Source organism: Syngnathus acus, chromosome 22 (genome assembly GCF_901709675.1).
Source record: "Syngnathus acus chromosome 22, fSynAcu1.2, whole genome shotgun sequence".
Classification (NCBI taxonomy): Eukaryota; Metazoa; Chordata; class Actinopteri; order Syngnathiformes; family Syngnathidae; genus Syngnathus; species Syngnathus acus.
In genome coordinates this window covers 8,248,156-8,272,020 of record NC_051106.1, presented here as the reverse complement: position 1 = coordinate 8,272,020, position 23,865 = coordinate 8,248,156, and the positions used below count along the sequence as shown (strand labels likewise).

General features: G+C 45.9%; 4 protein-coding genes across 10 annotated transcripts; 3 read left to right on the top strand and 1 right to left on the bottom strand.

Moving 5' to 3' along the window:
• The first annotated feature begins 262 nt into the window (after window positions 1-262).
• Window positions 263-13,380, top strand: map4k5 (mitogen-activated protein kinase kinase kinase kinase 5). Of its 6 annotated transcripts, XM_037241187.1 has the most exons (36): window positions 263-673; window positions 1,467-1,681; window positions 2,538-2,595; window positions 3,859-3,949; window positions 4,052-4,116; window positions 4,207-4,262; window positions 4,364-4,411; window positions 4,570-4,612; window positions 4,767-4,839; window positions 4,922-5,053; window positions 5,159-5,221; window positions 5,324-5,405; window positions 5,482-5,598; window positions 5,976-6,054; window positions 6,280-6,333; window positions 6,883-6,941; window positions 7,022-7,089; window positions 7,393-7,431; window positions 7,741-7,785; window positions 8,028-8,070; window positions 8,172-8,382; window positions 8,691-8,776; window positions 8,887-8,928; window positions 9,012-9,096; window positions 9,180-9,259; window positions 9,368-9,428; window positions 9,857-9,859; window positions 9,980-10,094; window positions 10,446-10,504; window positions 10,577-10,680; window positions 10,765-10,942; window positions 11,044-11,112; window positions 11,189-11,281; window positions 11,360-11,430; window positions 12,459-12,514; window positions 12,612-13,380. In XM_037241187.1, exons 2-36 carry the CDS (start codon window positions 1,574-1,576, stop codon window positions 12,697-12,699), a joined length of 2,724 nt encoding a protein of 907 aa, XP_037097082.1. In that variant the 5' UTR covers window positions 263-673; window positions 1,467-1,573; the 3' UTR covers window positions 12,700-13,380. The 6 variants fall into 6 exon arrangements, with proteins under 6 accessions (XP_037097082.1, XP_037097085.1, XP_037097084.1 ...); XM_037241190.1 differs by lacking the exon at window positions 6,280-6,333; XM_037241189.1 differs by lacking the exon at window positions 7,393-7,431.
• A 100-nt stretch (window positions 13,381-13,480) lies between these two features.
• Window positions 13,481-18,105, top strand: cdkl1 (cyclin-dependent kinase-like 1 (CDC2-related kinase)). Its single transcript, XM_037241349.1, has 11 exons — window positions 13,481-13,629; window positions 13,701-14,215; window positions 14,478-14,692; window positions 15,207-15,328; window positions 15,986-16,058; window positions 16,160-16,250; window positions 16,384-16,584; window positions 16,695-16,777; window positions 16,844-16,900; window positions 17,006-17,185; window positions 17,374-18,105. The coding sequence occupies exons 3-11, from the start codon at window positions 14,525-14,527 to the stop codon at window positions 17,473-17,475; spliced, it is 1,077 nt and encodes a 358-aa protein (XP_037097244.1). The 5' UTR covers window positions 13,481-13,629; window positions 13,701-14,215; window positions 14,478-14,524; the 3' UTR covers window positions 17,476-18,105.
• dmac2l (distal membrane arm assembly complex 2 like) lies at window positions 18,058-19,425 on the bottom strand. 2 transcript variants are annotated; one of them, XM_037241410.1, is made up of 5 exons: window positions 19,337-19,425; window positions 19,158-19,252; window positions 18,706-18,914; window positions 18,431-18,623; window positions 18,058-18,245 (listed from the first exon to the last, which is right to left on the bottom strand). In XM_037241410.1, exons 2-5 carry the CDS (start codon window positions 19,250-19,252, stop codon window positions 18,131-18,133), a joined length of 612 nt encoding a protein of 203 aa, XP_037097305.1. In that variant the 5' UTR covers window positions 19,337-19,425; the 3' UTR covers window positions 18,058-18,130. The 2 variants fall into 2 exon arrangements, with proteins under 2 accessions (XP_037097305.1, XP_037097306.1); XM_037241411.1 differs by having other exon boundaries at window positions 18,452-18,623.
• Window positions 19,426-19,458: 33 nt separating this feature from the next.
• On the top strand, window positions 19,459-23,764 carry l2hgdh (L-2-hydroxyglutarate dehydrogenase). The gene is made up of 10 exons (XM_037241311.1): window positions 19,459-19,700; window positions 20,667-20,782; window positions 21,019-21,170; window positions 21,256-21,387; window positions 21,518-21,680; window positions 21,748-21,782; window positions 21,854-22,021; window positions 22,272-22,429; window positions 22,655-22,786; window positions 22,854-23,764. The coding sequence occupies exons 1-10, from the start codon at window positions 19,615-19,617 to the stop codon at window positions 23,047-23,049; spliced, it is 1,338 nt and encodes a 445-aa protein (XP_037097206.1). The 5' UTR covers window positions 19,459-19,614; the 3' UTR covers window positions 23,050-23,764.
• The last annotated feature ends 101 nt before the right edge of the window (window positions 23,765-23,865 follow it).

Below are 23,865 nucleotides of genomic sequence, written 5' to 3'. Positions count from 1 at the left end.
GGGTGCTAAAACACGCTGAAACTGTATACGCGCGGTGCTTTTGAGGACCATCGTTAATCTGGAATACAAATATCGTAGATAACTAGCACAAAATATAATTTAATTTCAGACGTTCCACTATTCTAGTCTAAATATGAGACGTCATACAAACGTCCCGATGACACATTCCCTGGATTTATTGCCTCTGCATTCCTACACAACAACATAGCGTTTTGTAATGTAAACAAGCGTGAGATCACGACGAGTTTATTTTTGACGAGGTGTTCATGAACGCCTCATCAGGATCCTGAAATTTACGGAGATTAACAGCAACCGACTGTTGTTTTGTTTAAACGCATTGGCGTATTAAACTAACACATGGAATCGTTTGTATTTTCCACATTTTGACGTCTGACGAAATTTTTGGGAACGGGACTCTTCTCTCCGAAGCTGTCAACCGAGTAAAGAAGATGACATGTCCGAAAGAAGTTGTTGGCGACGACTGCTGTTGAACGAGGTCGTCTCTTGCCCGTAGAAGAGCCACTGAGAGCCGTCTCAACTTTTGAACGCCTCGGTAGCAAAAAGAGGACGTCCGGTTGAAAGGCTCCCTCCCTTTTCATCGTAGTTTTCGACGCTTAAAGTGTCAAATGGACATTTGAATATAAAAAGCACGGCCGAGTCGTCCACACGAACGGTAAGCACCAGGCAGCTCAAGTTTGGAGAAACTAGCCGTTAGCATTAGCCAGGGATGCTAACCTCCCTCCAGCTTCATCGTTCAAAGAAATGGTGGTTCTGGGCCCGGCTATTTCCTGGCGTTGTTGCCTTCTAACTAATAGTAGAAGGCGCGTTTCAACGTCTGTAAAATGCGTTTTGGTGAACTTATTTATGTATTTACAACTACCCACAAACATCTAAAAACTTGTTTTTGTGAAACATTTTCACTCTTTTGCGGTTTTTAACACTTTCCCGACAATTAGACTGCACCCGTATGAAGCTGCTTTGCAGTGCCGGTTAAGCATTCCTAAAAGTGCTGCAGTTGTTTCGATATATAAGTAAAATTAAATGGTCATTTATGATACCACAGTGAACTGTTTCACGTTGTAAAAACTCAATCAACTTGTCTTCCATTCATCGTCATTATTAGGCCTTACTTTGAAATCATGCTGCTTTTCTTCCTTTCTGTAATTATAACCATTGTAATTTCTTTTCATCTTTTTTACTTCCTTTTATGCATCCTACCATCCTTCCACCCATCCTACCTGTCATTTAGCCTTACCTTGACTCACTTCCTTCTGTTTCTACCTTACTGTACTCTTCCTTTCGTTCCCCTCATACGTCCTCCACAAATATACTGTAAATATATATAAATGTATAAATGACTTGACTTGACTTGACAAATATACTGTGATGGTTCGTTAAAGAAATAATAATAGTAAAGATATATTTACAATAAAAAGCTACAAATAAATATTTTTCCTCATTTCCAGGCCATGGAGAAGCCACAAGGCCCAACTGAATAAACCGAGGACTCATCGACTAGTTCAGCGGCTCCAGCCGATAGCCCGCACCGGATTCCTCTAAGGTCAGACCCACCATGGACATATTTCCTCGGCCCAGCGGCGAGATCCAGCGGCGAAACCCTCAACATGACTTTGAGCTCATCCAGCGGGTGGGAAGTGGCACCTATGGGGATGTCTACAAGGTATGTGCCACTGATGCGGCTATTTCCCGCGTGTCAATCAGGCTCCAAGTAACTACTTTGTCACTTTATCACTTTTTGAAGTAGAACTCATTTGCCAAATTCACTTTGTTTTGCGACTCCACGTTGATGCGCTGGGGAAAGTTGCGGCACACCAGTCTCACAGATTAATTTTTTTCCCCTGCTGAAATTCTTAAAAGGCTCCAAAAAGAATTCCTCACATTCTGCTGCTTCCAAATGAAGTGAGATGTACTGTGTTGTCCGGAGAAGGTCCTTGTTTATCCATCTGCTGCAGATAAAGCATCGTTCAGCTCCCCCGCCCTTACTTCTTTCTATGCAAAACCTCTGCGGCTGGAACCCCCCCCCCCCCCCACTTCACAGAACCCCGCTACCCACTATTCCACTTCCCCCACAGTGGAATGCTGCGCCTGGAATTCTGGTATGCAGGGCCAAATCTGATCAGTGTGTCAACTGGCAGAAACACCTGAGATTTATTATTTTATTTTTTTTAAATCAAGGTCAACAGTTCGCATGTTGCCGGTTTTATTCCCATCGCACCATTAACGTTCATACTTGACTCGTGCTGGATTAGAGGCGGCGGCCCGCCTTGACCTCAATCCCGATGCCTGACACGCCAAATCGTCAGCGTTCACCGCAACAGCTGGGAAACGAGATCTCAAATGGGCTTTATTTTAAGCAAAACCAACCGATGAGAGCAAAACATTTAGGTGTAATAAATCTGATGTTGTCTGTTGTGACACAGATTCATTTATTGCTTGTTTGTTCCAAAATAAATGGGAGAAGGACCTCGACAAAAATAATCGGATGTTAAACCGAGTATTGCGCCGCTGTCTTTCAGGCGCGCAACATCCAAACGGGAGAGCTGACCGCCGTCAAGATCATCAAGCTGGAAGCAGGTAGGAACACGCTCGCTGTCCCATCCCGATCAACAGTGACCAAGTCAACGCCGTGCGGATTAGTGAGATTATGCAGATCCAACCGCCGAGCTCGGATGGCTGTGGGGAGGAGATTAAGAGTTTGCGTTTTCTCTTTCATTTATTCACCGTGGTGGTCAGGTGGCCCATATGGCGTTTATTCCATCCACTACGAGTGTCCTGACTATAAATCCAAAAATTTGGAACCTTCACTCGAAACTCTTTTTGGGGCCACTTGACTCACATTTGCAGTGCAAATGTCTTTTGCAATGTCAAAACTGGTCGGACCGGCATACGTGATGCTGGCACCGACTTCGAGCAACAAAGGCGCGGCCTGGCCCGCTGGCCAACAGATCACCTGAAGGTCTGCGCTCACTTGTTGACTCTACATTCAATGATTCCAACTTGGCAGAAATTCTGGATCGCTGCATTTTTTGACGGCTGCTGAATTGGCAGATGAGTTTGAAAATATCTTTGACAGATGCATTTGAAAGTGTGAGAGAATTCATTCAACAGTCGTCAACTCCCATAACAGCATGTTTCTTCCATTAGCAGTTAACCCGGGGAGGAAGTGTCTGTAAAAGTCAACACTATGCCTGTAGTTTTTTTTTTTTTTTTTTTTAGAAGCTCTGAGTCAAGTCCCTGAAATTAGCCTTTTCCCAAATATTTGTGGCCGCTGTGCTGCTGACTCGTACGTTACTGTCAACACACGCACAAAGCCAAGGAACATGCAGAGACTTTTAAAGCGACCTTTTACAAATTCACAGTTTGTGAAAATACATTTTTGCAAACCCTCAGCAAGTTTTCAAACCTTGATTTTGTTTCTTCTCCCATTTTCAAAACTAAAATGTAACTTTGACAGCAGACCTCCTGTCTATCTGGAGAGATGTTGAATATTGATTTAATCAGTGCACACAGTGCCAGTCACCTCAACTTCTAACTCTGTTTCAAATCTAACGTGGACTTTGGAATCTCAAAAATCAATAGCAGTAGAAGCATCTGGCTGACATTAAAAAAAAAAAAATCTCTGGCTGGAGGTTTGAGAGTTACACATGTGAAAGTTAAAAGTGCAAGGTGTTCAGTTTGATGGAGCTCTTGTGTGTAGTAAAAAAAAAAAAAAATCCAAGCCCTCGTTTGAATCTCTCACCTGAGCGACTGAACTCACATGGTCAAGAATTGGCTTAAATCAGAGATTCAGATTCCTCCTTGCGACGTTAACGCGTTTTCCGTGCTGGTGTGTTCCAGGGGACGACTTTTCCATCATCCAGCAGGAAATCTTCATGGTGAAGGAATGCATGCACCACAACATTGTGGCCTACTTTGGGAGCTACCTCTGGTGAGAGCGCCGTCAGTGTCGCTCTTCATTTAACCGGCGGCGGAAAGTCACATGCTAACTGTTGAAAACTGACTGTTGTTGTTTTTGCTGTGCTCTGCTCAGTCGAGAGAAGCTGTGGATATGCATGGAGTACTGCGGTGGCGGATCCCTGCAGGACATTTATCATGGTGTGGAGTTTTCTTTCTTTTTTTTTTTTTAAATATAAACAGCAGTGTTTCTTGCATTGCACTCACACGATTGTCTCCCGCGTGTTACAGTTACCGGTCCTCTTTCAGAGGTGCAGATTGCGTACGTCTGCCGGGAGACTTTACAGGTAATGAGCTCTTCTTTTTTTTTTTTTTTTTCATCTTAGATTTTTTTTATTCAAGCGCTTCTTTTCAACAAAGACTGATGGTCTCGTTTTTTTTCTCACAGGGTTTGGGATACCTCCACACCAAAGGCAAGATGCACCGTGACATTAAGGTACATCAATATTTGGACTTTTGAATTGCCATCTACGCGAGTGTTTGTGTATGTCATCAGGATTCAGACGCGTTGCGGATGTTTCTAAGCATGTGGCATGATGTGGGGTTTCACGCACAGGGAATAACCCCTCGTGTTTTTTTGTGTTGTCTTTGCAGGGCGCCAACATACTTCTGACAAACGACGGTGACGTCAAGTTAGGTAAGCGGCTCTTGCGTGTCCTCATTCCTCAGCTCGTTTCGCAACCCTCAAAACTCCCACGTATGAATGTGTGCGTTGTCTTTTTGCTATGTTTATTTTGTGCAATTTTGTGTTGTGTGTATTTTATGTATGTATTTTTTGCGCACGTGTCCAGCTGATTTTGGCGTCGCTGCAAAAATAACCGCCACCATCGCCAAGAGAAAGTCCTTCATTGGGACGCCTTACTGGTGAGTACGGTTGCCATGAGGCATTTTGGAAAAGTAGCTCGAGAGGCTCCAACCATCTGATTCTCCACTTGACGTTGTGCAGGATGGCTCCGGAGGTGGCGGCGGTGGAGAAGAATGGCGGCTACAACCAGCTGTGCGACATCTGGGCGGTGGGCATCACGTCCATCGAGCTGGCAGAGTTGCAGCCGCCCATGTTTGACCTGCACCCAATGAGGTAAGCGGTGAAAATTCATCTGAAGTAATAATCCTTAGCATAAAAGAATCAAGTCATTTTTGTGAATGGCGATCCAATGGTGAGAGTGTGATGCCGTTTGTTTAGGGCCTTGTTTCTGATGTCAAAGAGCAGCTTCCAACCACCCAAGCTAAAAGACAAAAACAAATGGTGAGTGAACCCCCCCCCCCCCCCCCCCCCCCCTGCAATATGCTGTAGAAGCCTTCCTTTGAGCACGACGTTGTGACTCTTGTGTCGCTTTTGTCGCCGCAGGTCCGCCGCCTTCCACAACTTTGTCAAAGTGTCCCTGACCAAGAACCCCAAGAAGAGGCCCACTGCAGACAAGCTCCTTTCGGTAATCAAAAGCTCCCTTTTTATAGCGACGACGTACACGCTCGAGCGTCTTCCCCTAACTTCTTGGTTCGGCGCAGCATGTGTACGTGTCACAGACGGGCTTGACGAGGCGGCTCGCCGTCGACCTCCTGGACAAGATGAACAACCCCGACAACCACCAGCATTACAACGAGGTGGACGACGATGACCTTGAGGTAAGTTGTGTTGCCCTCCCACCTATTAAACGTTTTCTCAGGAACCAGACTTTCCAGCTAAAAAGGAAGTGGTATGAATCAACATGTTGAAGTGTGGGGGAGGGCATATGAATGAGTTTGAACAACTTGTATAGGCCAACTGATGTACTTGCGTTAATAGAACTATATTTACACAAAAGTCATCCTGACCACGATGAGTCATGACTGATATTATCAGCGGCCTAACATGTTCAATAAGATTTGGGCTGTTACAAAACAATTGCTGCCAAATGCAAGCGTGGAAACTGGTTAGTGTCACTTCCGACGCTGTGTACATACACGGCAGGTTATGTAATTCAGCTGAAATGTGATAAACAGTACCCGGATCTGTTCCGCAGCCCCTCTCGGTGGTCCGGCACACCATCCGCTCCACCAACAAGCAAGCTCGGGCAGAGAGGACGCGCTCTGAGATGGCCTGTAAGTACAAAAAAAAAAACAATTCAGCCAGAGGTATAGGGGTGTTAGCAGCCCAGCCGTTCGGGTCACTCGATGTCCCACTCATTCTGCACTGGCATTGTTCCAGGCCACTGCATGCGTGTGTAGAAATAGAACAATCGACCCTAGACGCACGTGCGTGTCTCTGATCCCGTGGGCCGTTCCGCATGATTTAGCACTCCTCAATATGTCTTTCTCACCTTGAAGCAAACAATGGGACAGAGCGAGGAGGGCCGCAATCCCCTCAAGGGAGCCAAGCAGGTCAGTGGCGACGTAGCCAGACGTCGCGCGTGTAGTTTGTGTTTTGTAACTCCCGCGCTCACCCTCTTGTGTGGTCTTGTCGTAACACGTAACCTCCCCACACCTAAAAAAATGTTCATGGCTCGCTGACAGAAATAGCATTGTTTTACCAATGACTAATAGGATCCTAATGTTTGACTCATACCCGACCGACTCGGCACTTTCGCTGGCTTTTGGTGTGTTTTTGACACCACACAGTTGACGCATAGTTTGGGAAGCACCCCCCCCCACACACACACACTACCTATGCGACCTTGCCTTATATTGGATCTCGATACTGAGATATGACAGTCAATAATTCCCGAGGTCTGGTTAATGTTTGGGCATGGTTTTAATTTTTAAGCTTATAGTTGATCTGTTCCGCTCATGTTTTCGAGATAAACCCAAAGCCTATTTCGCACAGACGTCCAGTCGCCCACGCTCCCCCAAAAATCATGAAAGCAGACATCAGTTAACGCTCAAAGGCCAGCGAGTCACCATTTAAACAAGTGTCTCCTTTGTCGTTGGCAGTCGACAAGTTGCAATTCGAGCCGCCGCTGCGCAAAGAAACGGAAGCGCATTCGGAAATGGTGAGGATCGAACGGCAGGCGGCGGTGCCGGCGCGCAAGTCTGTCAAGCGGCTGCAATATGTGCTGCTGTCTTCCCGCAGGATGTGAGTAAAGATAATGACTTCCAGTCCCCCTGGAGCCCCTTTGCTGAGGGGGGAATAACAGCCAGGTAAGGCAGCTGCTCTTGTTGACACCCCTATTGTTTTTTTTCAAATTTGGCTTTTATCTTCCTCTTGCACGTACGTCCACGATGAAGTGTTGAAAGTCATGACTGGCTGACTGATTGATTCTTAATGAGCATGACCCCCAACCCCGTGCGCTTGCCGTATGTTTTTATGTCATGCAAGCGCGCTCCTTCTCACGTCTCCCTTTTGCTTTGCTTGTTTCTCTCTATCTCTCTCTCCCCACCCTCTTTTTTTTGCTTTTGGCCTGTCTTGTCTCTCACCTGCCCTGCACCCCCCCCTCACCGAAGGAGTCTCCTCAAAAGCGTTGAGGACGAGTTGTTCCAACGGTAACGCCTTAACACCGCTGTTGCTTGTCTTCTACTGTCGTGTCGTCGTGCATCCATTCGCGCAAATCCCCAAATCACTTTGACATCGAGTTGCTAGTTTGTGTTATTTTTTGAAATAGCGCACCAGCATCTTGCGTTGCCATTTCAAACCCTGTCAAATTGATATCAGGTGAATATTTTGAAGAGTAACTCCCCCGCCTCGCAAACGCATGTATGCATGTATAGCGACCCTTCTTAATTATCCATCGTCCCCGAATGCCACAGAGGAGTGTGACCTTTCTCTCTGCTTCACTTGTTTACTCGCTGCAGGGGACACGTCGCTCACCTCCATGACGCCTTCAATGATGTGGAACTGTGAGGAAATGCTCGTGTTTAATCACAATCACACGCATGCGCTGTACTCACTTAATGAAAGCCAAGCACGAAAAAAAAAAACATGTTTGGTCTTGTCATTTAATGTCACGTCGCTACATTCAATAAATACTGCAAACACATTGGACAAAAGTTACCCAACACCGCTAGGTTCAAATGACATTGCTGATTGTGGTTCTCATTTCTTCATCCATCCATCCATTTAATGTTTTTATTTATTTCAGATCCACTCTCAAGCCAGGGTATCCTCCTCCTCGGCCCCCGAAGGTGAGAGAACGTCTGAATTCTTATTTTGAAGAAATAATGCGGTAGTTGTAGGGCTGCCCAAATAAACGTGACCATGACTTGCCGTCGTCTCATTGCCGCAGCCCCGCTTGCGCATCCCCTGCGAGGACGCCGCCCTCAACGACGAGCAGTCGCTGACAGTGCGGCGCTTTCCCAACGGCGAAAACGGTCCGGGCCAGGCGTTGCGACGCCTGAGCACGCCGGAGCACGCCAACAAGGCCGGGAGCTCGTCGCCGGACTACCTTTCCGTCAGCGTCAGCAGCCCCGGGCTCCTGTCGCACGCCTCGGACCAGGGTAAGGACCTGCTAGAACAACGGCAGCTTTTATTAAAATCTGAAAAAGAATTGGTAGTTTAAGTCATTAAAAGGAAATCTATAAGGATTCCAAAAACACGGGAAAATACATTTTAGAATTTGTGGTTTGCCGCCATTTTGAATCTCGAGAAAACCTTGCAATTTGATGCTCAGAGTGCTTCATTGTTTCTTCTTTACAAAGCTGTCAGTAAGTGTGAATGCAAAGGTGAGGGAGAGCTCCAACTGTCAAGTTTCTCTACATTCGGTTGTCGCACAATGTGCAATAACACATTTGCCTCCGTCCCTAAGACGACGACTCGGACGGAAGCTTGAATGGCGACAGCCCCAAGCCGGCCCCGCACCGGGCGCATCGGAAGCTGAAGAAGGATTTTCCCGTAAGTATTTGGACACACTCGACTACGTCAAAAACATTGACGACGTAGTAGCATTGTGGCATTGTAAGATTTGAAGATAAACAATTGTCACCATTTGTCTCCTCTGCTAGAAACCGGCTATCAACGGCTTGCCGCCAACACCCAAAGTGCTGGTGAGTGAGCAGTCTGCACTCTTGAACTCTGTGTGCTTGCAGTCTGATTTTTCAAAAAAACATTTTTATTTGTGGGATGGCAGATGGGCGCTTGCTTCTCCAAAGTGTTCGATGGGTGTCCCCTGAAGATCAACTGCGCCACCTCCTGGATCCATCCGGACACCAAAGGTGACGCCAATTTCACATGACCACGCCCGCCCACTTCGGAATTCTTCCACCATCCTAATGCACGTTTATTATTATTTATCAAGATCAATACCTGATCTTTGGGACAGAGGATGGCATCTACACGCTCAATCTGAACGAGCTGCACGAGGCTACGATGGAGCAGGTAAAGCCAGCTGGAGTCAAGAGTAAAAAAAAAACAAAATGGCAAGCTGGATCGGTTTCCACCGTCGCAATGCCGTGTTGGTCATACAAGGTCTTTGTCTCCTTGCAGCTGTTCCCCAGGAAGTGCACGTGGCTGTACGTTATCAACAACAACCTGATGTCTTTATCGGGTAAGTGGCGACGGCCCTCGTTACCCATCAGCGTCATCGCCCGCCGCTGCTTTTGTCCCGCGTTATCTGCCAACGCCGCCCCGTGCTGAAAAGAGAAGTCATTTTCCTTTTGTGCCATCGGCGTGTCTCTCGAGAGCTGCTGTCGCTCACCCGGTTGGGAAATTTATAGAACCTTGTAGGTTTAGAATAAACAAGCTTTGTCCTATGGCTGCCAAATTTGAAGACTATGGAGGAGCAAGTCTTCAAATCTTTTGATCATAGCTTCGATTCAACATCCTGCTTATAGTGTGAAACCAAAATGGCTGAATGACTTGTCACGGTTCGATGTGGTTTGCTATTAGACCTGCTTGACCTCTGCTCTCTTCTCATTTCTGTCCGCCCTGCTCCCACCTGGCTTCACTTGACACTCTACTAACCGGCTTCACCAGAAGGTAACGCGCTTCACAACATCGTCACACTTTTAGCGCCGCTCACGCCTAACCTGGCTCAAACGTCCAAGCTGCTGTTTTGAAAAGGTTTGTTTCTGTAACTGCCGGTGGCTTGTCCCGCAGGGAAAAACTTCCAGCTGTACTCCCACAACCTCATTGGGCTCTTTGAGCAGCTGAAGAAACCCGGCTTGGCCGCCCAGCTCCAGACGCACCGCTTCCCGGACAAGATTCTGCCAAGGTGATGGCCGCGCAGTCACTTTTTGCGTCGTGATCTGACTCATCATTTGAAACTCTGCCAAGGAAACGCAGTCTCAAATTCCGTAGCCCCAATCAATATTCAATATTATGTTCCCTTTTAAAGGTCTCGATGAATTGCCTTTCTGTTACTTCCGACGGGCCAACGGCGTTCTGCTGCGACTTGGCAGCCGCAAAGTAGTCAGCGCCTTTTGTGTGCTCATTCGCAGTCGGCCGCTTGTGTAAAAACGGAGTTGGCTGGCACCAAAATGAAAGCTTTGTCCCGCTCGGCCCAGTTCACGACGTCACAGTCTGTTTTCAGCAGGGCTGACAGAGAGCTATTTTGTCCCCTCAGGAGGTTCGCCTTGACAACCAAGATCCCCGACACAAAGGGTTGTCACAAGTGCTGCATCGGTGAGTAGTTGCACACTTTTATTTCTCCGTCTTGACCTGAAAATTGTCTAATCCTATTTTTCCCCTCAACAGTGCGCAACCCGTACACAGGGCACAAATACCTTTGCGGCGCGCTGCAGTCTGGCATTGTCCTCCTGCAGTGGTACGAGCCCATGCAGAGGTTTATGCTCATCAAGGTGAGTCCCACATCATGTGAATTCAGCTACCACAATGACCCATCGCCTCTAACACCCGCGCGGTATGACCCTCGACCCCGACAGCACTTTGACTTCCCGCTTCCCAGTCCGCTGAAAGTGTTTGAGATGCTGGTGGTGCCCGAGCAGGAGTACCCGCTGCTGTGCGTGGCCATCAGCCAAGGCGCCGAGCCCGGCCAGGTGGTGCGCTTCGAGACCATTAACCTCAACTCCTGCTCTTCCTGGTTTACCGAGATGGGAACCAGTAAGTCCTTTGTTGACTCTTCTCCAATCCTACTCTGAGGGCTGTTTTTTCTTTGACATTTTTAAATATTGACTTTGTGATCATGTCATTTCTACCTGCAGGTAATCAGCAGGTGGACGCCATCCACGTCACCCAGCTGGAAAGAGACACAGTGTTGGTGTGTTTGGACCGTAAGTGGATCCTGTTGCCAGCATTCCGGAAGAAGTCTCAAATCGTATCAATCTGATCGACGTGCTTTCCACACAGAAAACTTGAAGATTGTCAACCTTCAAGGCAAACTGAAGTCCAACAAGAAGCTGGCGTCCGAGCTCAGTTTTGACTTTGGCATCGGATCAGTTGGTAGGATTGTAATTGGACAGGATGTCTTTTCAAAGATAACAAATGATGATGATAATAGAGGGAAAATGTCTTTTGCAGTGTGCCTGCAGGACAGCGTTCTGGCCTTCTGGAAGCACGGCATGCAGGGCAAGAGCTTCAAATCCAACGAGGTACGGAATGAGGTTGGATTACTCCATGGAAGAGTTGTTAGGCGAATCGATGCCAAAATGATCTACAGCCCCAGTATGAGTTGACCATCAAGATGTTTGTCGTATTTTCTCGGAGCGGCAAGTGTCCCTGACTTGTGTGTAGTTGTGTGTTTTGCGTATCACACATTGACGTGCAGGTGATCCCGAGTGCGGCGAGTGACTTTGCGTGCACGGCGGGTAATGAACTTGTCGTCGGCGTGAACCTGATCACTAGTCGCTGTCGCTCACACAATAAAAGTTCAAGAGATCGCGGTGAGGTGAAGCATTTTGTTTTGATGGAAGACGATACCGCCAGTGACTTGGCCGCAATCCGTTTCTTTTTTTTTTGTTTTTAAATGTCAGCAGGCATGCAAAATTGATGCCCCGTCATAAACACGACAGTGAGCGGCTTTGAATAATTCAGCTTTTGTGTGGGTATGATTCCTTCACGGGCGAGCGGTTCTTCGATGGACATTTGTTCGCCGGCCGCCTCCGTCAACACCCGAAACCCAGATCACATCTCGTCCGAGTCGAGCGCTTAACACCGCGCAGGTGTCGCCCGTTCCGGCTCGCGTCCACCGGCCGGCTGAAATATCAACACGTTTTTTTTTTTACACGCAGTGTCGGGCTTCGTGATGCTGACACGCAGACGGAATTTTCCGTGGAGACGACCAACTCAAAGGCAGCCTTGTATTTTGTTCACATTTAGATTTTATTCCTGTACCAAAATAGTGTCGGTTTTGTCAATCATGACTGTCAGTTCAAGTTGCAGACCAACTAGTCTTTGACTTTCAGTCAATATTTACTTATCAAGCGTGACACAAAAACAAGTTCAATAAGTTACATGCAACAAAACAACACAAACACACAGACTGCAATTCTTTGGGACTGTCAAGGGTCCGAAAAAGAAGTTATTTTATTCCCCATATATTTTTCAATTCATCATTTATTGAAATGTTATCACGCATAATTGGAATTTGCATTGCCCTCTCTCGTGTGTCGATTCACAGGTAACTCAGGAGATCTGCGACCCAAGCAGAGTTTTCCGCCTCCTCGGATCCGACAGGTTGGTACCGATCTATCTTTTTGGTACCCCATTAGGGTTCTACTCGTTTCCACACTTGTGTTTTTGAACAATTTTTTTCCCCCCCCCTTCTCTCCAGGGTGGTGGTTCTGGAGAGCCGGCCGACGGACCACCCAACGGCGTTGAGCAACCTCTACATCCTGGCTGGTCACGAGAACAGTTACTGATCCACCAGGTGGATTTTTTTTTTTTTTAATTTACGTTACACAAGGAGAACCTTTGTGTCGCCGCATGTTTACGTTGAGCTGACCGGCTGCTCAGCGCGTCCGACTCTCAAGGAGGCCGAGAGGAACGTCCATCACACCAAAAGGTCACAAATAAGAACTTTTTTTTTTTAAATCTTGTACATTTTACATCCACTTATTTGGAGGTACCATAAGTGCCATTAAAAGCTGGTGAGTATCTTTTTGGGAGAGTTTTAGCGCCCCGAGGCTTGGAGCTTCTACCATCCCACTTGAGCGGGAGCCACACGAGTGTTATTTAAACAATATTTATTTTTATTAACATTAACCTCGGGTATGTCCAACTAATAACCAGCATCCATCTGAGCAGCTTTTGTTTTTTTTTTGTTTTTTTTGCGATGTAATATAGTCGCATCCATACTTTTAAATAGAAATGTACAAATGTGCCCCCCTCCCTAGCTTTTAAACTTTTATAGACCTTTAACTTTGTATTTGCACGGTGTAAGCACTTTTGTACATTTTTCCTTTTTTTTTTTTTTTTTTTTTTTTTTTGAATGTAATTTAAACAACAACATGAGGGACAACGCGCTTCTGTCAACATCTTTGCATTCCCTTTGCAAAATATTGCTGTATTTGTTTTGTTGTTTTAATAAAAAAAAAAAAGAGAGCTGTTGTTGACCCGTTGAGAAAAGCGTGTACTGTATTTTACCGTTACTTTACTACATAATATTATTTTCCATGTCCGTGTGTGTTGATGTGTGGGTATTAGTTCCCGTTAATTCCCCCGTTTAGGCTGCCACTCTTCTGCCATTGCCCCCGAGCAGCGTTAATTGGTCTCAATGTGATGCGACCTTTTGGAATATGTGCAAATCAAGCTCCTCAAAACAGGAAGTCCCTGCTCCCACGACAGCAAAGGTACAATCTAGTCTCTTAGTTTTATTTGTTGTTTTGTCTGTAACTGCTTTTAAATGTCCTCATTGTTCCAGCGTTCATGTGGACAAATCCAGAGTCCTTTTCTTTCTTTTCACCTCCCAACTTGTTGCTACGGCGACTGGCTGGTGGACCAGGAAGATGCGTCAAGTCGGGCGTGTTAAGGACGGTGGGTGACAGAAAAGGTAGCCCCCTCTTTCCCTTCACAATAAAAGACAAGCTTGTCTATCAAGTAGAAGACATGACTTGATGTTTCCTTTGTCCCATAATCATATTTAGGAAACATGGTAAATGTCAGTCGAGTTACTCTTCTTACTGCAGCATTGTATTTTGTGTCAATTTAAATTTGCAGTTGCACTGTTTTATTGTGAAAGTGTGAGTGGATGCGGGTCTTGTAAAGGTGTGTGTGTGTGCGTGCATGTGTGTGTGTGTGCACGTTTGATATGTTAGGGTTTTTTTTTTTTTCCCCCTCCACACATCACATCTGAGCCTCAGAGAGAAGGAAGCCTCTTGAGTTTCTCTCCAACTAAACATCTCAGGATATTTTTATTTCCATCATCACCTCCAGAAAGTAAGTGGTGTGTCGTTATCTTCATGACATATTTTTGTAGATATTTTGTTGAGTTTTATTTTGTTGGTGATGTTTACCAACGGTGCTGCGCCTTGATTGGACGCCCACAACACCCTGAGATTTTTTTGTTTGCTTGTTTTGCACCGCCTTTTTTATAGTACAATTGTCTTCTATGTAACCAAACGTTTACACTTATTTTGTTAGAACTGCAACTTGTTTCTAAAAAATCATTCATAATTTGACTTTTTCTTTGTGTTCCAAGAACTTTTTTCCCCTTGGTTTGTTTTTGCGGATGCTTTGTATCGAAGGATGGACAAGTACGAGAAGATGGGCAAGATCGGCGAGGGTTCGTACGGCGTGGTCTTCAAATGTCGCAACAGAGACTCGGGACAGATCGTAGCCATCAAGAAGTTTGTGGAATCGGAGGACGACCCCACCATCAGGAAAATCGCACTCAGGGAGATCAGGATGCTTAAGGTCGACACACAAAATCCGATTTCAGAATTGTCATCATAGTTTGCATTTACCAAGAACCGAAAATTCATAAATACTATAAATGACTAATGTACCTAAGGAAGTATTATTAAATGATTTTAGGCTAGGAAAACAAAAACAGAAATATACAAAATGTTTTTTTTTTTAAATAAATATGCATTCCGTTGCAGCACTAGTTTGACTTGAAATCACAATTTGACGCTCCAATTTGGAAGCGTGCCCACCGCCTCGTATTGATTCCAAGTGTCAGCTGCTCTGCTTAATTAGTCAAGCGGTGGCGGGTGGGAGTGGCAGCCCATAAATTTGGCAGAACCCTGGATGGGGGGGAGGTGAGTTGGGGCTGTTGTCGGGGGCGACGCCAGCTTTATGTGCACCTATTAACACTTTGGATTTAGGAAGGTGGACGTCTTACTCCACGACTCTCACTCACTGCGGACTTGTCTTTACGTGTGTGTGCGTAATGTTTGTGTGTATTTGTGTGTCCATGTGTGTGTAGCAACTGAAACACGGCAACTTGGTGAATCTGATCGAGGTGTTTCGGCGCAAGAGGAAGCTTCACTTGGTGTTTGAGTACTGCGACCACACGGTGCTCCATGAGCTGGAGCGACACCCCCAAGGGTCAGCATCACACTCACACTGACATCGCAACATTTTGATTTTTTTTTTTTGTCAAAATGATTTTTTTTCCTCACAAGACTCCAATTTTAAATACCGAAAAAATTATATCTTTGATTCTTGCAGCATTACAATTTTATTTTTGCATCATCGCAAAATTCAGACCGTTTATGTCTTGGGCTTTTGGTACGATGACATCACATCTCAGGTGTATTTCGAACTGAGCGGCGCTGTGTACATTGGATTATCTCCCTGTGACATACTGTACGTTGCCGTCTTTGTGTTGGCCGTCTCCTGGGGAAGCTGACCCGCCCCGCCGGGAATGTTTGCGGCGATGCTCTGTGCCCGCGGGGCACCGCCAGCCTCTTTTACGGGAGGGGCGGACCTTGTTTTGAATCACGAGTCACGTGATGGCAGTTTCCGTGGCAACGCTGAAAAGATGGCTACCCGTAAGACAACACAGCTGCCTGCGGAGCGTGGCAATAAATCTATATTCGGTAAATGGGCCGAGGGAGGCATCGTAACGGTCCCTAGTGGCTGCGAGCGGGATATTTCCGGTTTTTGATTGGATGCGGTGATTTTCGAGCAATGATCCTGTGACATTGTTGCTTTTTTTTCTTATAGTAGGAAATTGCTGAAAGTCTTTGTTGTTGTGTGCAGCGTTCCTGAGCATCTGGCAAGGAGCATCACGTGGCAGACGCTTCAAGCGATTAACTTCTGCCACAAGCACAACGTCAGTAAGCGACGCTTTCACACATCTTTGGTTCTCCTCCTCTCTTTTAACGAGCATTCCTTTCTCCTCCCTCGGCCCGGCGGTACAAACACCCTGACCAGTGTATCCACAGAGACGTGAAGCCTGAGAACATTCTCATCACCAAACAGCACGTCATCAAACTGTGCGACTTTGGCTTTGCCAGGATTCTCAGTAAGCACCACAATGATGTGGCTTTCGCTGAAAATCTTTCATTAAAATCAATATAGTCCAGTTTTTTTTTTTTCTCCATTGTCTCATTAAATGATTGGCTCTTTTGAATTGTTTTACCTTGTCATGTATGTAGCGGGGCCATGCGACTCGTACACGGACTACGTGGCCACACGCTGGTACCGTGCCCCCGAGCTGCTGGTGGGGGACACGCAGTACGGCCCCCCCGTGGACGTGTGGGCCGTCGGTTGCGTCTTCGCCGAGCTCCTCTCCGGCGTTCCGCTGTGGCCCGGCAAGTCCGACATGGACCAGCTCTACCTGATCCGCAAGACCCTCGGTCAGCTTTGCTAAAAGAGCAACTCAAAACGCTTTTAGCCAGAGTTAAAGATCATTTTCATTTTGTTTTGTCTCCCTTAAAATAATTGAATTTCGTCCAATATTTTGCAGGAGATCTGATCTGTCGCCATCAGCAAATTTTCAGCACCAATCAATTCTTCCACGGCCTCGCCATCCCGGAACCTCTACAGATGGTATGAGCTCCACCAAAACTCCTTAGTGACAAGTAAGACATTCTTTTTTTCTTCTGCACACGTTAGGAACCCCTGGAGCTGAAATATCCAAACCTCTCCCACCAAACTCTCAGTCTCATGAAGGTAATGGCAGCATTAGCACCAAATGGATTTATATATTCTTTGTCTAATTCATTCCTTAGTCAACTAAACGTGTCTGTTAAATGCTAGTAATGATATGGTCGTCAGGCTTGCCTTCGTATGAACCCGAGCGAGCGTCTTCCATGCGAGCAGCTGCTGCAGCATCCTTATTTTGATAACCTGAGACACAAGTACCAGCGCAACGCTAAACAGGGCAACATCAATGCCAGCGTGGGGCACGATCGCCACGGCAACAGGAGGACCCGCCTGCCGCGCAAACACCTGCCAGTGAGTCACGCACTTTACAAATAAAGGCGATGTTTCTAATGTACATAATTTGCTGAGACAAAGTTCAAAATACTTTGCTCATCCATCCATAGTCACAATATTATTAAAAATGATTATTGATGTCATCACTCCCTCTCATGGCATATGAACTTCTGAAGTTGATTCCATTTTTGGCTTGTCGTTGTCAGTGTTTACCTCAGCTGACAGGCAGCAGCATCTTCCCCGTTTCGGACACCAAGAAGTACTTTCACAACCTCAGCAAGTTCAACTATCACCTGCCCAACATCTAGAAACACGTCTACCCGTGCATCAACCAAACTCAGGAAGTGAAGCAAAGCGCTGGAGATGAGTGACTGACATTTGTCGGTGTCTTTTCCTCATATGACTTTTTTCAAGTCTTAGCTAGCTGACGGAGGACAAGGAGCGTCGTATGACACTATGCTCCGCTTATACATGACATGGAAGATTTGGTCAAATCTTCCGCACCCCAAGTCAAGTAGGATGCCACTTTTTTTTTTTTTACTTTCTCAATTGTATTTATTGAAATAAGCAGAGAGACAATAACATTGATAATTTAGTGGACATGATCCCCACATTGGTGCTAAGGACGTCCGCGGTTGTGGAAATGCCAAATGGTTCAAATTTGAGTGCATCAATTCAAGGCTCCTTTATATTCCATAACTCATGGATCAAATGTTGCTGTACCACTCGGTGGTTGAGACCCTAAATTGTTTGCCTACATTTGTGCTACCATGAGATATAACTTAGATTTGTTGGCAACACAAAACAAATCTCAGCATGTAAACCCAAAATTGGCCCATGGAAGCGTACAGGCATTCATGTTTGCGACAAAGCATAAACGAGTCTTTTTGGCGTCAAGCTAAAAGGACCATGTTGATGAGAAATAAATTGGTGTGAACTGTAAAGTGCTTTCTTGTTGTTTTTTTAGTCCAAGTCCACTTGAATGTCAAGGCGTGGGAGTGCCGTCTTTAAACGTTCCACTGTGGTCTGTTTGTCCTTGACACCAGGCAGGTCACTGAGGAACAGGTACTCCAGATTACTACACAAAGGGGCAAAACAACAAAAGCATCTTAAAAGCTATTTTCCATCCTCAAATTCCAGGTAACTACTACTTCCTGGAATTTATTATGCTTTACTTAGAATAACATGTTATTAAAACAACGCATGTAATGCTTTTTTCAAAATCAAAACTTATTTTACTAAAAATGACATGTATAAAAGTACATTTTAAAAAAAGAGACCAGCCTGAGTTTGTGCAGAGTGACAAGACCCTTGTCGGTGACGTTTCCGCACGACACCACCTCCATGATAAAAAGGCTGCGCTGCAGGTTCTCCAATGAGCTGAGCCGCTCCAAGCATGCGTCCTCGATGTAAATGCACTTTTGGAGCTTCACCTCCTCCACATGCTGCAAACCCTCTGCACAAACGCAGCGCCGTCAATCTTTTCTACCTCACTTAAGGTTAAGCATGGAAAGTACACGTAGGAGCCTTTCTCAAACCGAGATGGTCGAAGCCTCGGTACATGATGCAGGAGTCGGTGGCATCGATGGCCTGGATCTTGAAGCGTCCCAGAGGCCCGGTGGGCAGCGCGTTGTAGTCCCCGTGCCAGCGATCCAAACCCATGAAGCGCACCTTGGCGCCGCACCTCAGCAACCACTCGGACGCCGCTCGATCGGGACCCACGGCCTTGATGCGCTCGTAGTCCACCCTAAAAACAAGACCAAAGTTCAGTAGGTAAAAGTAACACTTGTACTAGCACTTCACTGCCTGAAATAAATGTGCACCATTTTATAGTTTGTAATTTACAACACCCAAGTTTGAACATATCACATGATGCTTTTTACTGACACTTTTAGAAACATATACATCTTTTCACATACTTTGAGCCTCTTCTATAGATGAACACAGACACCTTTTAAACAATTTATAGGATTAACATCGGTATAAGTACTTGTTGAAAACAGCATTGAGCCAGCCCCAGAAATGTCTCCGGCTCGTTTCTTTTTGCTTCATAGCAGACTGCAGCACCTTCACTAGCAGCTTCATCTGCAATATAAATACATTTTGAAACGTCATATTGCATATTCAGGCTAGCAAATAGTGGAAAAATGTAAACATTCTGTGACCTACCCTTCAAGCTTGCCGGGTTTGTTTACATGTCAACCGGGGCCATTTTGTCTGGCGTGCAACGTCACAAATACGCGCCTTCCCATTGGCTGTCTGGTGGAGGAGGAACTCTCGTGGGTCTTGACGCGAGTTTTGGGTTTCATGTGGGAAGTTAGCTGACATCGACGAAGGGAAGAGGAGGAGGGCGAAAAGTGACAAGAGAAGGCGGACCCATCCCTGGAAATACTTTTAGCGTTGTCCTTTACTATTTTTTTTATACAATACTCGGACGAGAGGTTGCCATGTTTCGGATCGTGGGCACAAGAGCCCCCTTAAAGGCTGCTAGCGCCAAGTTGCTAAATGACACCTGCACAAGACACTTGCACAGGTAAGAGGAAAAACACTTAATTTACTCACATTTCTGCTTTTGTACTTTGTATATGTGCACATTTACGACATGCATTTCCATATGAGCAGCTTTTATCGACTTGTTTGCACTGTCAAGGGCATTTTACAGCGGGTCTAACAAATAACCAATTTCACAACGCACAGAGAAATATATTTTTTTGTATTTGTTTTATTAATTTTTTTATTCCCTTGAAACGCCCTTTTAAAAGAACAGCGCGTCCATGTGTTTCACATTAGTCGAGTGTGTCTGCAGAGTTTGAAGGCAGGACGGTTATGCAATGACTCCCTGACTGGAGCACTGTACAGTCGCCCCGTTATTTGTTGGGAATCGGGACCGAAACCGGATTTAATTGACGCTAAATGCATGAGGAGCAAAAACACAAATTCAGACCCCCAATTTTTTTAAAAAACACATCAATTTAAGCACAAAAAAACGAATCACAACAGTGTAGCACTTCAGAGCCACTTAGTGAACTGAACTGATCCATTTCAATGTGGACAGGGGCGTGCAAAGGGGGTGGCAACTGTAAACACTTTATTTTCAAGTCGATGATGTGACTCTGTTCTTGTCTTGCGCCTGCTTTTGAGAAGAACAAGGCAGCAAGTTTTGCAGACTTTTTTTTTTTTCTTTCCTCTGAGCTCACAAGATTGGAGCTGTTATTTCAGTCTTTGAACATTTGGCCATTGACTCTTCATTGTGGGGCTTCCTGTACACATACAGCACAGTACTGTTCATTGTCCGTTCACACTTTTTATTTTTTATAATTGTTAAATATATTTAAATAAAAATAAAGGGTCAAATGTGCATCGGGTTGCATGATGTCCGTCTCAAAGGTCGTGGTGGTTGTGTCGAACAGCAGGACGTTGAACCGCTTTGTCAACACGCCCGGCCTCCGAATGTATAGTTCTTAATTTATCGGTGACTAATCAGCGTGTGCTCTTCCAGTACGTGTGATGTGGCCGTGGTGGGCGCCGGCATTGTGGGCCTGGCCACCGCCCGGGAGCTCATCATGCGACACCCCGGCCTCACCTTCACCCTGCTGGAGAAGGAGAAAGAGCTCTGTGAGCCATTCATATACATATAAACACTGAAATTCAGTTTAATCAATAAAATGGTATTCATTGATTAGGTCATTAATTTGAATAAAATGATCAAATTAAAATTTAGAACATTAAATCAAATGTAAACATTTAAATAAAACAAATCATTTTTCAGATTTTAAAAAGCTTTCAATCTATTGATTAATGCGCTCATTAGTTTACATATTTATTTGTTTGTGTGTTTTTTTTCTTTTCAGCGGTGCACCAGAGCGGCCACAACAGCGGCGTGATCCACAGCGGCATCTACTACACGCCGGGCTCGCTCAAGGCTCGCCTATGCGTGCGAGGGGCGGCGCTAGCCTACGAATACTGCGACAAGAAACAACTGCCCTACAAGAAGTGCGGCAAGGTCGAATCAACTTTTGTAACCGCTCGAGTATTTTACATCCAGTAACATCTAAAAGTGTAAAGATTGTGCGTGTGTGTGGTTGCAGCTTATTGTGGCCGTGGAACAGGAGGAAATCCCTCGCCTCAAAGCGTTGTACGAACGAGGCCTGAAAAACGAGGTGCCGGGACTCAATATGATAGACGCTAAAGGTATTAAAGAGCGGGAGCCGTACTGCAGGGTAAGTTTGAGTCTTTGCCTAAGAGGGGTGTTTATTTTTTTTATGTTTGAGGGCAGGCATTTGTTTTTCACTGGATTGTTTTATTCTTTGGTTCATTGGCTGAACGTTGACGTGCCTTCTCCCCGTCCAGGGCGTCATGGCGCTGGACTCCCCAAACACAGGCATCGTGGACTGGCGGCAGGTAGCGCTCCAGTACGGCAAAGACTTTGAGGAGGCCGGCGGCAAGGTGGTCGCACAGTTCGAAGTGAGCGACATCGCCTTGGCCGCCGAGAGCCCAGCAGGGAGCGCTGAAGGTAAGAAGCAATAGCAGCGTAGAAACACGCGAACTGATGATGTCATCATTCTGATTGTCTTTTTCAGGACTCAAATATCCAATCATCATCAAAGATAAAAAGGTGAGCGGCCCAAACGTTACGTTATGTTTATAAATAAAGTTATTGAATGCCTTCCGGATGCGCTCCCTCAGGGCAACGAGCTTGGCTGCAGCTACGTGCTGACCTGCGGGGGTCTCTACTCGGACCGCCTGTCGCAAATTTCCGGGTGCAGCCGGGAGCCTCGCATCGTCCCCTTCCGAGGAGACTACCTGATCCTCAAGCCGGACAAGCACTACCTGGTCAAAGGCAACATTTATCCCGTAAGCCCTAACCTTTCCCCTCCCCGATGTTACGCAATCACTTTACGGCCACATGTTTTTTTTATCATCGGTCAGAACGGAATTCCAAACTTTTCCCAGGGAATCGTTTTATCAGTCTGTGTGTTTAAGGGCATCTGTAAGTCATTAGAAGATAGAAGCACGTTGCATATTACGGATCAGAATGTAGAAAGGAAGAAATAGCAATGAAAAATGACTTTTTGCTACTTTGCTTTCCCCCCCCCCCCCCAAGGTGCCCAACCCTCGCTTCCCCTTCTTGGGGGTCCACTTCACGCCGCGCATGGACGGCAGCATCTGGCTGGGACCCAACGCCGTGCTGGCCTTCAAGAGGGAAGGATACAAGATCTACGACTTCAACGTGAGAGACCTGGCCGACGCGCTCAGTTTCAGGTCAGTCCCGTGGAAACCAACCAACGTCAAGTCAATCAGCTTGATTTTCATAACACATCCCGAAAATACGAGGGTACGGCTTGTACTGTAAGGCGTGAGATGATGTTTAAATATATGTCAGCATGAGTGTCGATTTCCACAAGTATGTACAAGGCTATGAAGGGACTGTGGCTACGGTCGTGAGTGATATAGTGCGACAGTTACACTCTAACTTGGCTGTGTCAGAGGTCTTCAGAAGCTCGTGCTGAGGAACATCTCGTACGGCATGGGCGAGATGTACCGAGGCATCTTCATCGGGGCGCAGGTTAAGATCCTCCAAAAGTATATACCAGAACTGTCGCGCAGTGACGTGCTCAGGTAAATACAAATGTTATTCAATATTATATCTATGATAACAGCGTGAAACGGACTTTAATGTTCTCAGGGGTCCGGCTGGCGTGCGAGCGCAAGCGCTGGACCGTGACGGGAACCTGGTGGACGACTTTGTGTTTGACGGCGGCGTGGGCGACCTGGGCAGCCGCGTGCTGCACGTGCGCAATGCTCCCTCGCCCGCCGCCACCTCCTCGCTCGCCATCGCCGAAATGGTCGCCGACGAGGTGGAGAAACGTTTTGCGCTCTAATCGCCGCTGTTCTCGTGAGAGCAACGAGGTCGTGGCCTTCATTTGGGAATTCAAGGGGGGGAGTGGGGGAACATTTTACGTGTGACTGTTTTTATTTTTAGAACAGATCCACTGAGGTTATTGTTGTGAAACAACAAAGATGTCCCAAAGATTTTCACATTTTAGACGTGCCTAGTTGATCTCTGGACTTAAACCCGACACTTAAGAGCCTCGCAAGTAATTCATCCATTTTCTGGATCACTTGCAAACATCAGTGTCATGGGTGAACTGGAGCCGCTTTTATTTTTTTCAGCTGGGGAACATCTACTTGACTTTTAAGCCAAAGGATGCAATCACTAAAATGAAGTCAAACTTCAAAAACGCACCAGCTCTACAGAATGTGATTTATATTAAATGAAAAACTGTTTTATAAGTAAGGTGGATTTTTAGAACGTTTATTGTTTGCTGAAAAGCACATTTTACTTCCATTCTGGGGGGGAAACATATCTATACTGTATATTGTTCATCTACAATCACGTTTTTTCCCCTTCCTCTTCTGACTGCCAAGTGTCATGCAACTGCAGCGTGACAGCACGCCACTCAGGATGTTATCATGCCAAATATTTACACCTACTCAGTTAATCACATATCGTGGCTTTTAACACATTTGTTTTTGACAAACAATTTGACTGGTTTTATATAATAAAGACAAAGTATTTTTAAAAGGCAAACGTTATACCTGACTCATTTTTTCACATTATTTAGTGTCAAAATTAATGTTGAGCTGTACGGGAGTAGCACCTTATTTGTCCGCGAGAGGGCGTGCGAGCACTCACA

Bases quoted from the DNA above. Each gene is read 5' to 3' on its own strand.
- l2hgdh (XM_037241311.1), top strand. From the start codon at position 19,615: ATGTTTCGGATCGTGGGCACAAGAGCCCCCTTAAAGGCTGCTAGCGCC. The intron at 20,783-21,018 runs GTGAGCCATTCA...TTTTCTTTTCAG, and splicing joins GGAGAAGGAGAAAGAGCTCT to CGGTGCACCAGAGCGGCCAC. The intron at 21,171-21,255 runs GTCGAATCAACT...GTGTGGTTGCAG, and splicing joins CCTACAAGAAGTGCGGCAAG to CTTATTGTGGCCGTGGAACA.
- map4k5 (XM_037241187.1), top strand. From the start codon at position 1,574: ATGGACATATTTCCTCGGCCCAGCGGCGAGATCCAGCGGCGAAACCCT. The intron at 3,950-4,051 runs GTGAGAGCGCCG...TGCTCTGCTCAG, and splicing joins TACTTTGGGAGCTACCTCTG to TCGAGAGAAGCTGTGGATAT. The intron at 5,406-5,481 runs GTAATCAAAAGC...GGTTCGGCGCAG, and splicing joins CTGCAGACAAGCTCCTTTCG to CATGTGTACGTGTCACAGAC.
- cdkl1 (XM_037241349.1), top strand. From the start codon at position 14,525: ATGGACAAGTACGAGAAGATGGGCAAGATCGGCGAGGGTTCGTACGGC. The intron at 16,251-16,383 runs GTAAGCACCACA...TCATGTATGTAG, and splicing joins TGGCTTTGCCAGGATTCTCA to CGGGGCCATGCGACTCGTAC. The intron at 16,778-16,843 runs GTATGAGCTCCA...TGCACACGTTAG, and splicing joins TCCCGGAACCTCTACAGATG to GAACCCCTGGAGCTGAAATA.
- dmac2l (XM_037241410.1), bottom strand. From the start codon at position 19,252: ATGAAGCTGCTAGTGAAGGTGCTGCAGTCTGCTATGAAGCAAAAAGAA. The intron at 18,624-18,705 runs GTTTGAGAAAGG...GCGTTTGTGCAG, and splicing joins CCGAGGCTTCGACCATCTCG to AGGGTTTGCAGCATGTGGAG. The intron at 18,246-18,430 runs GTACTTTTATAC...CCCTTTGTGTAG, and splicing joins CTGGTCTCTTTTTTTAAAAT to TAATCTGGAGTACCTGTTCC.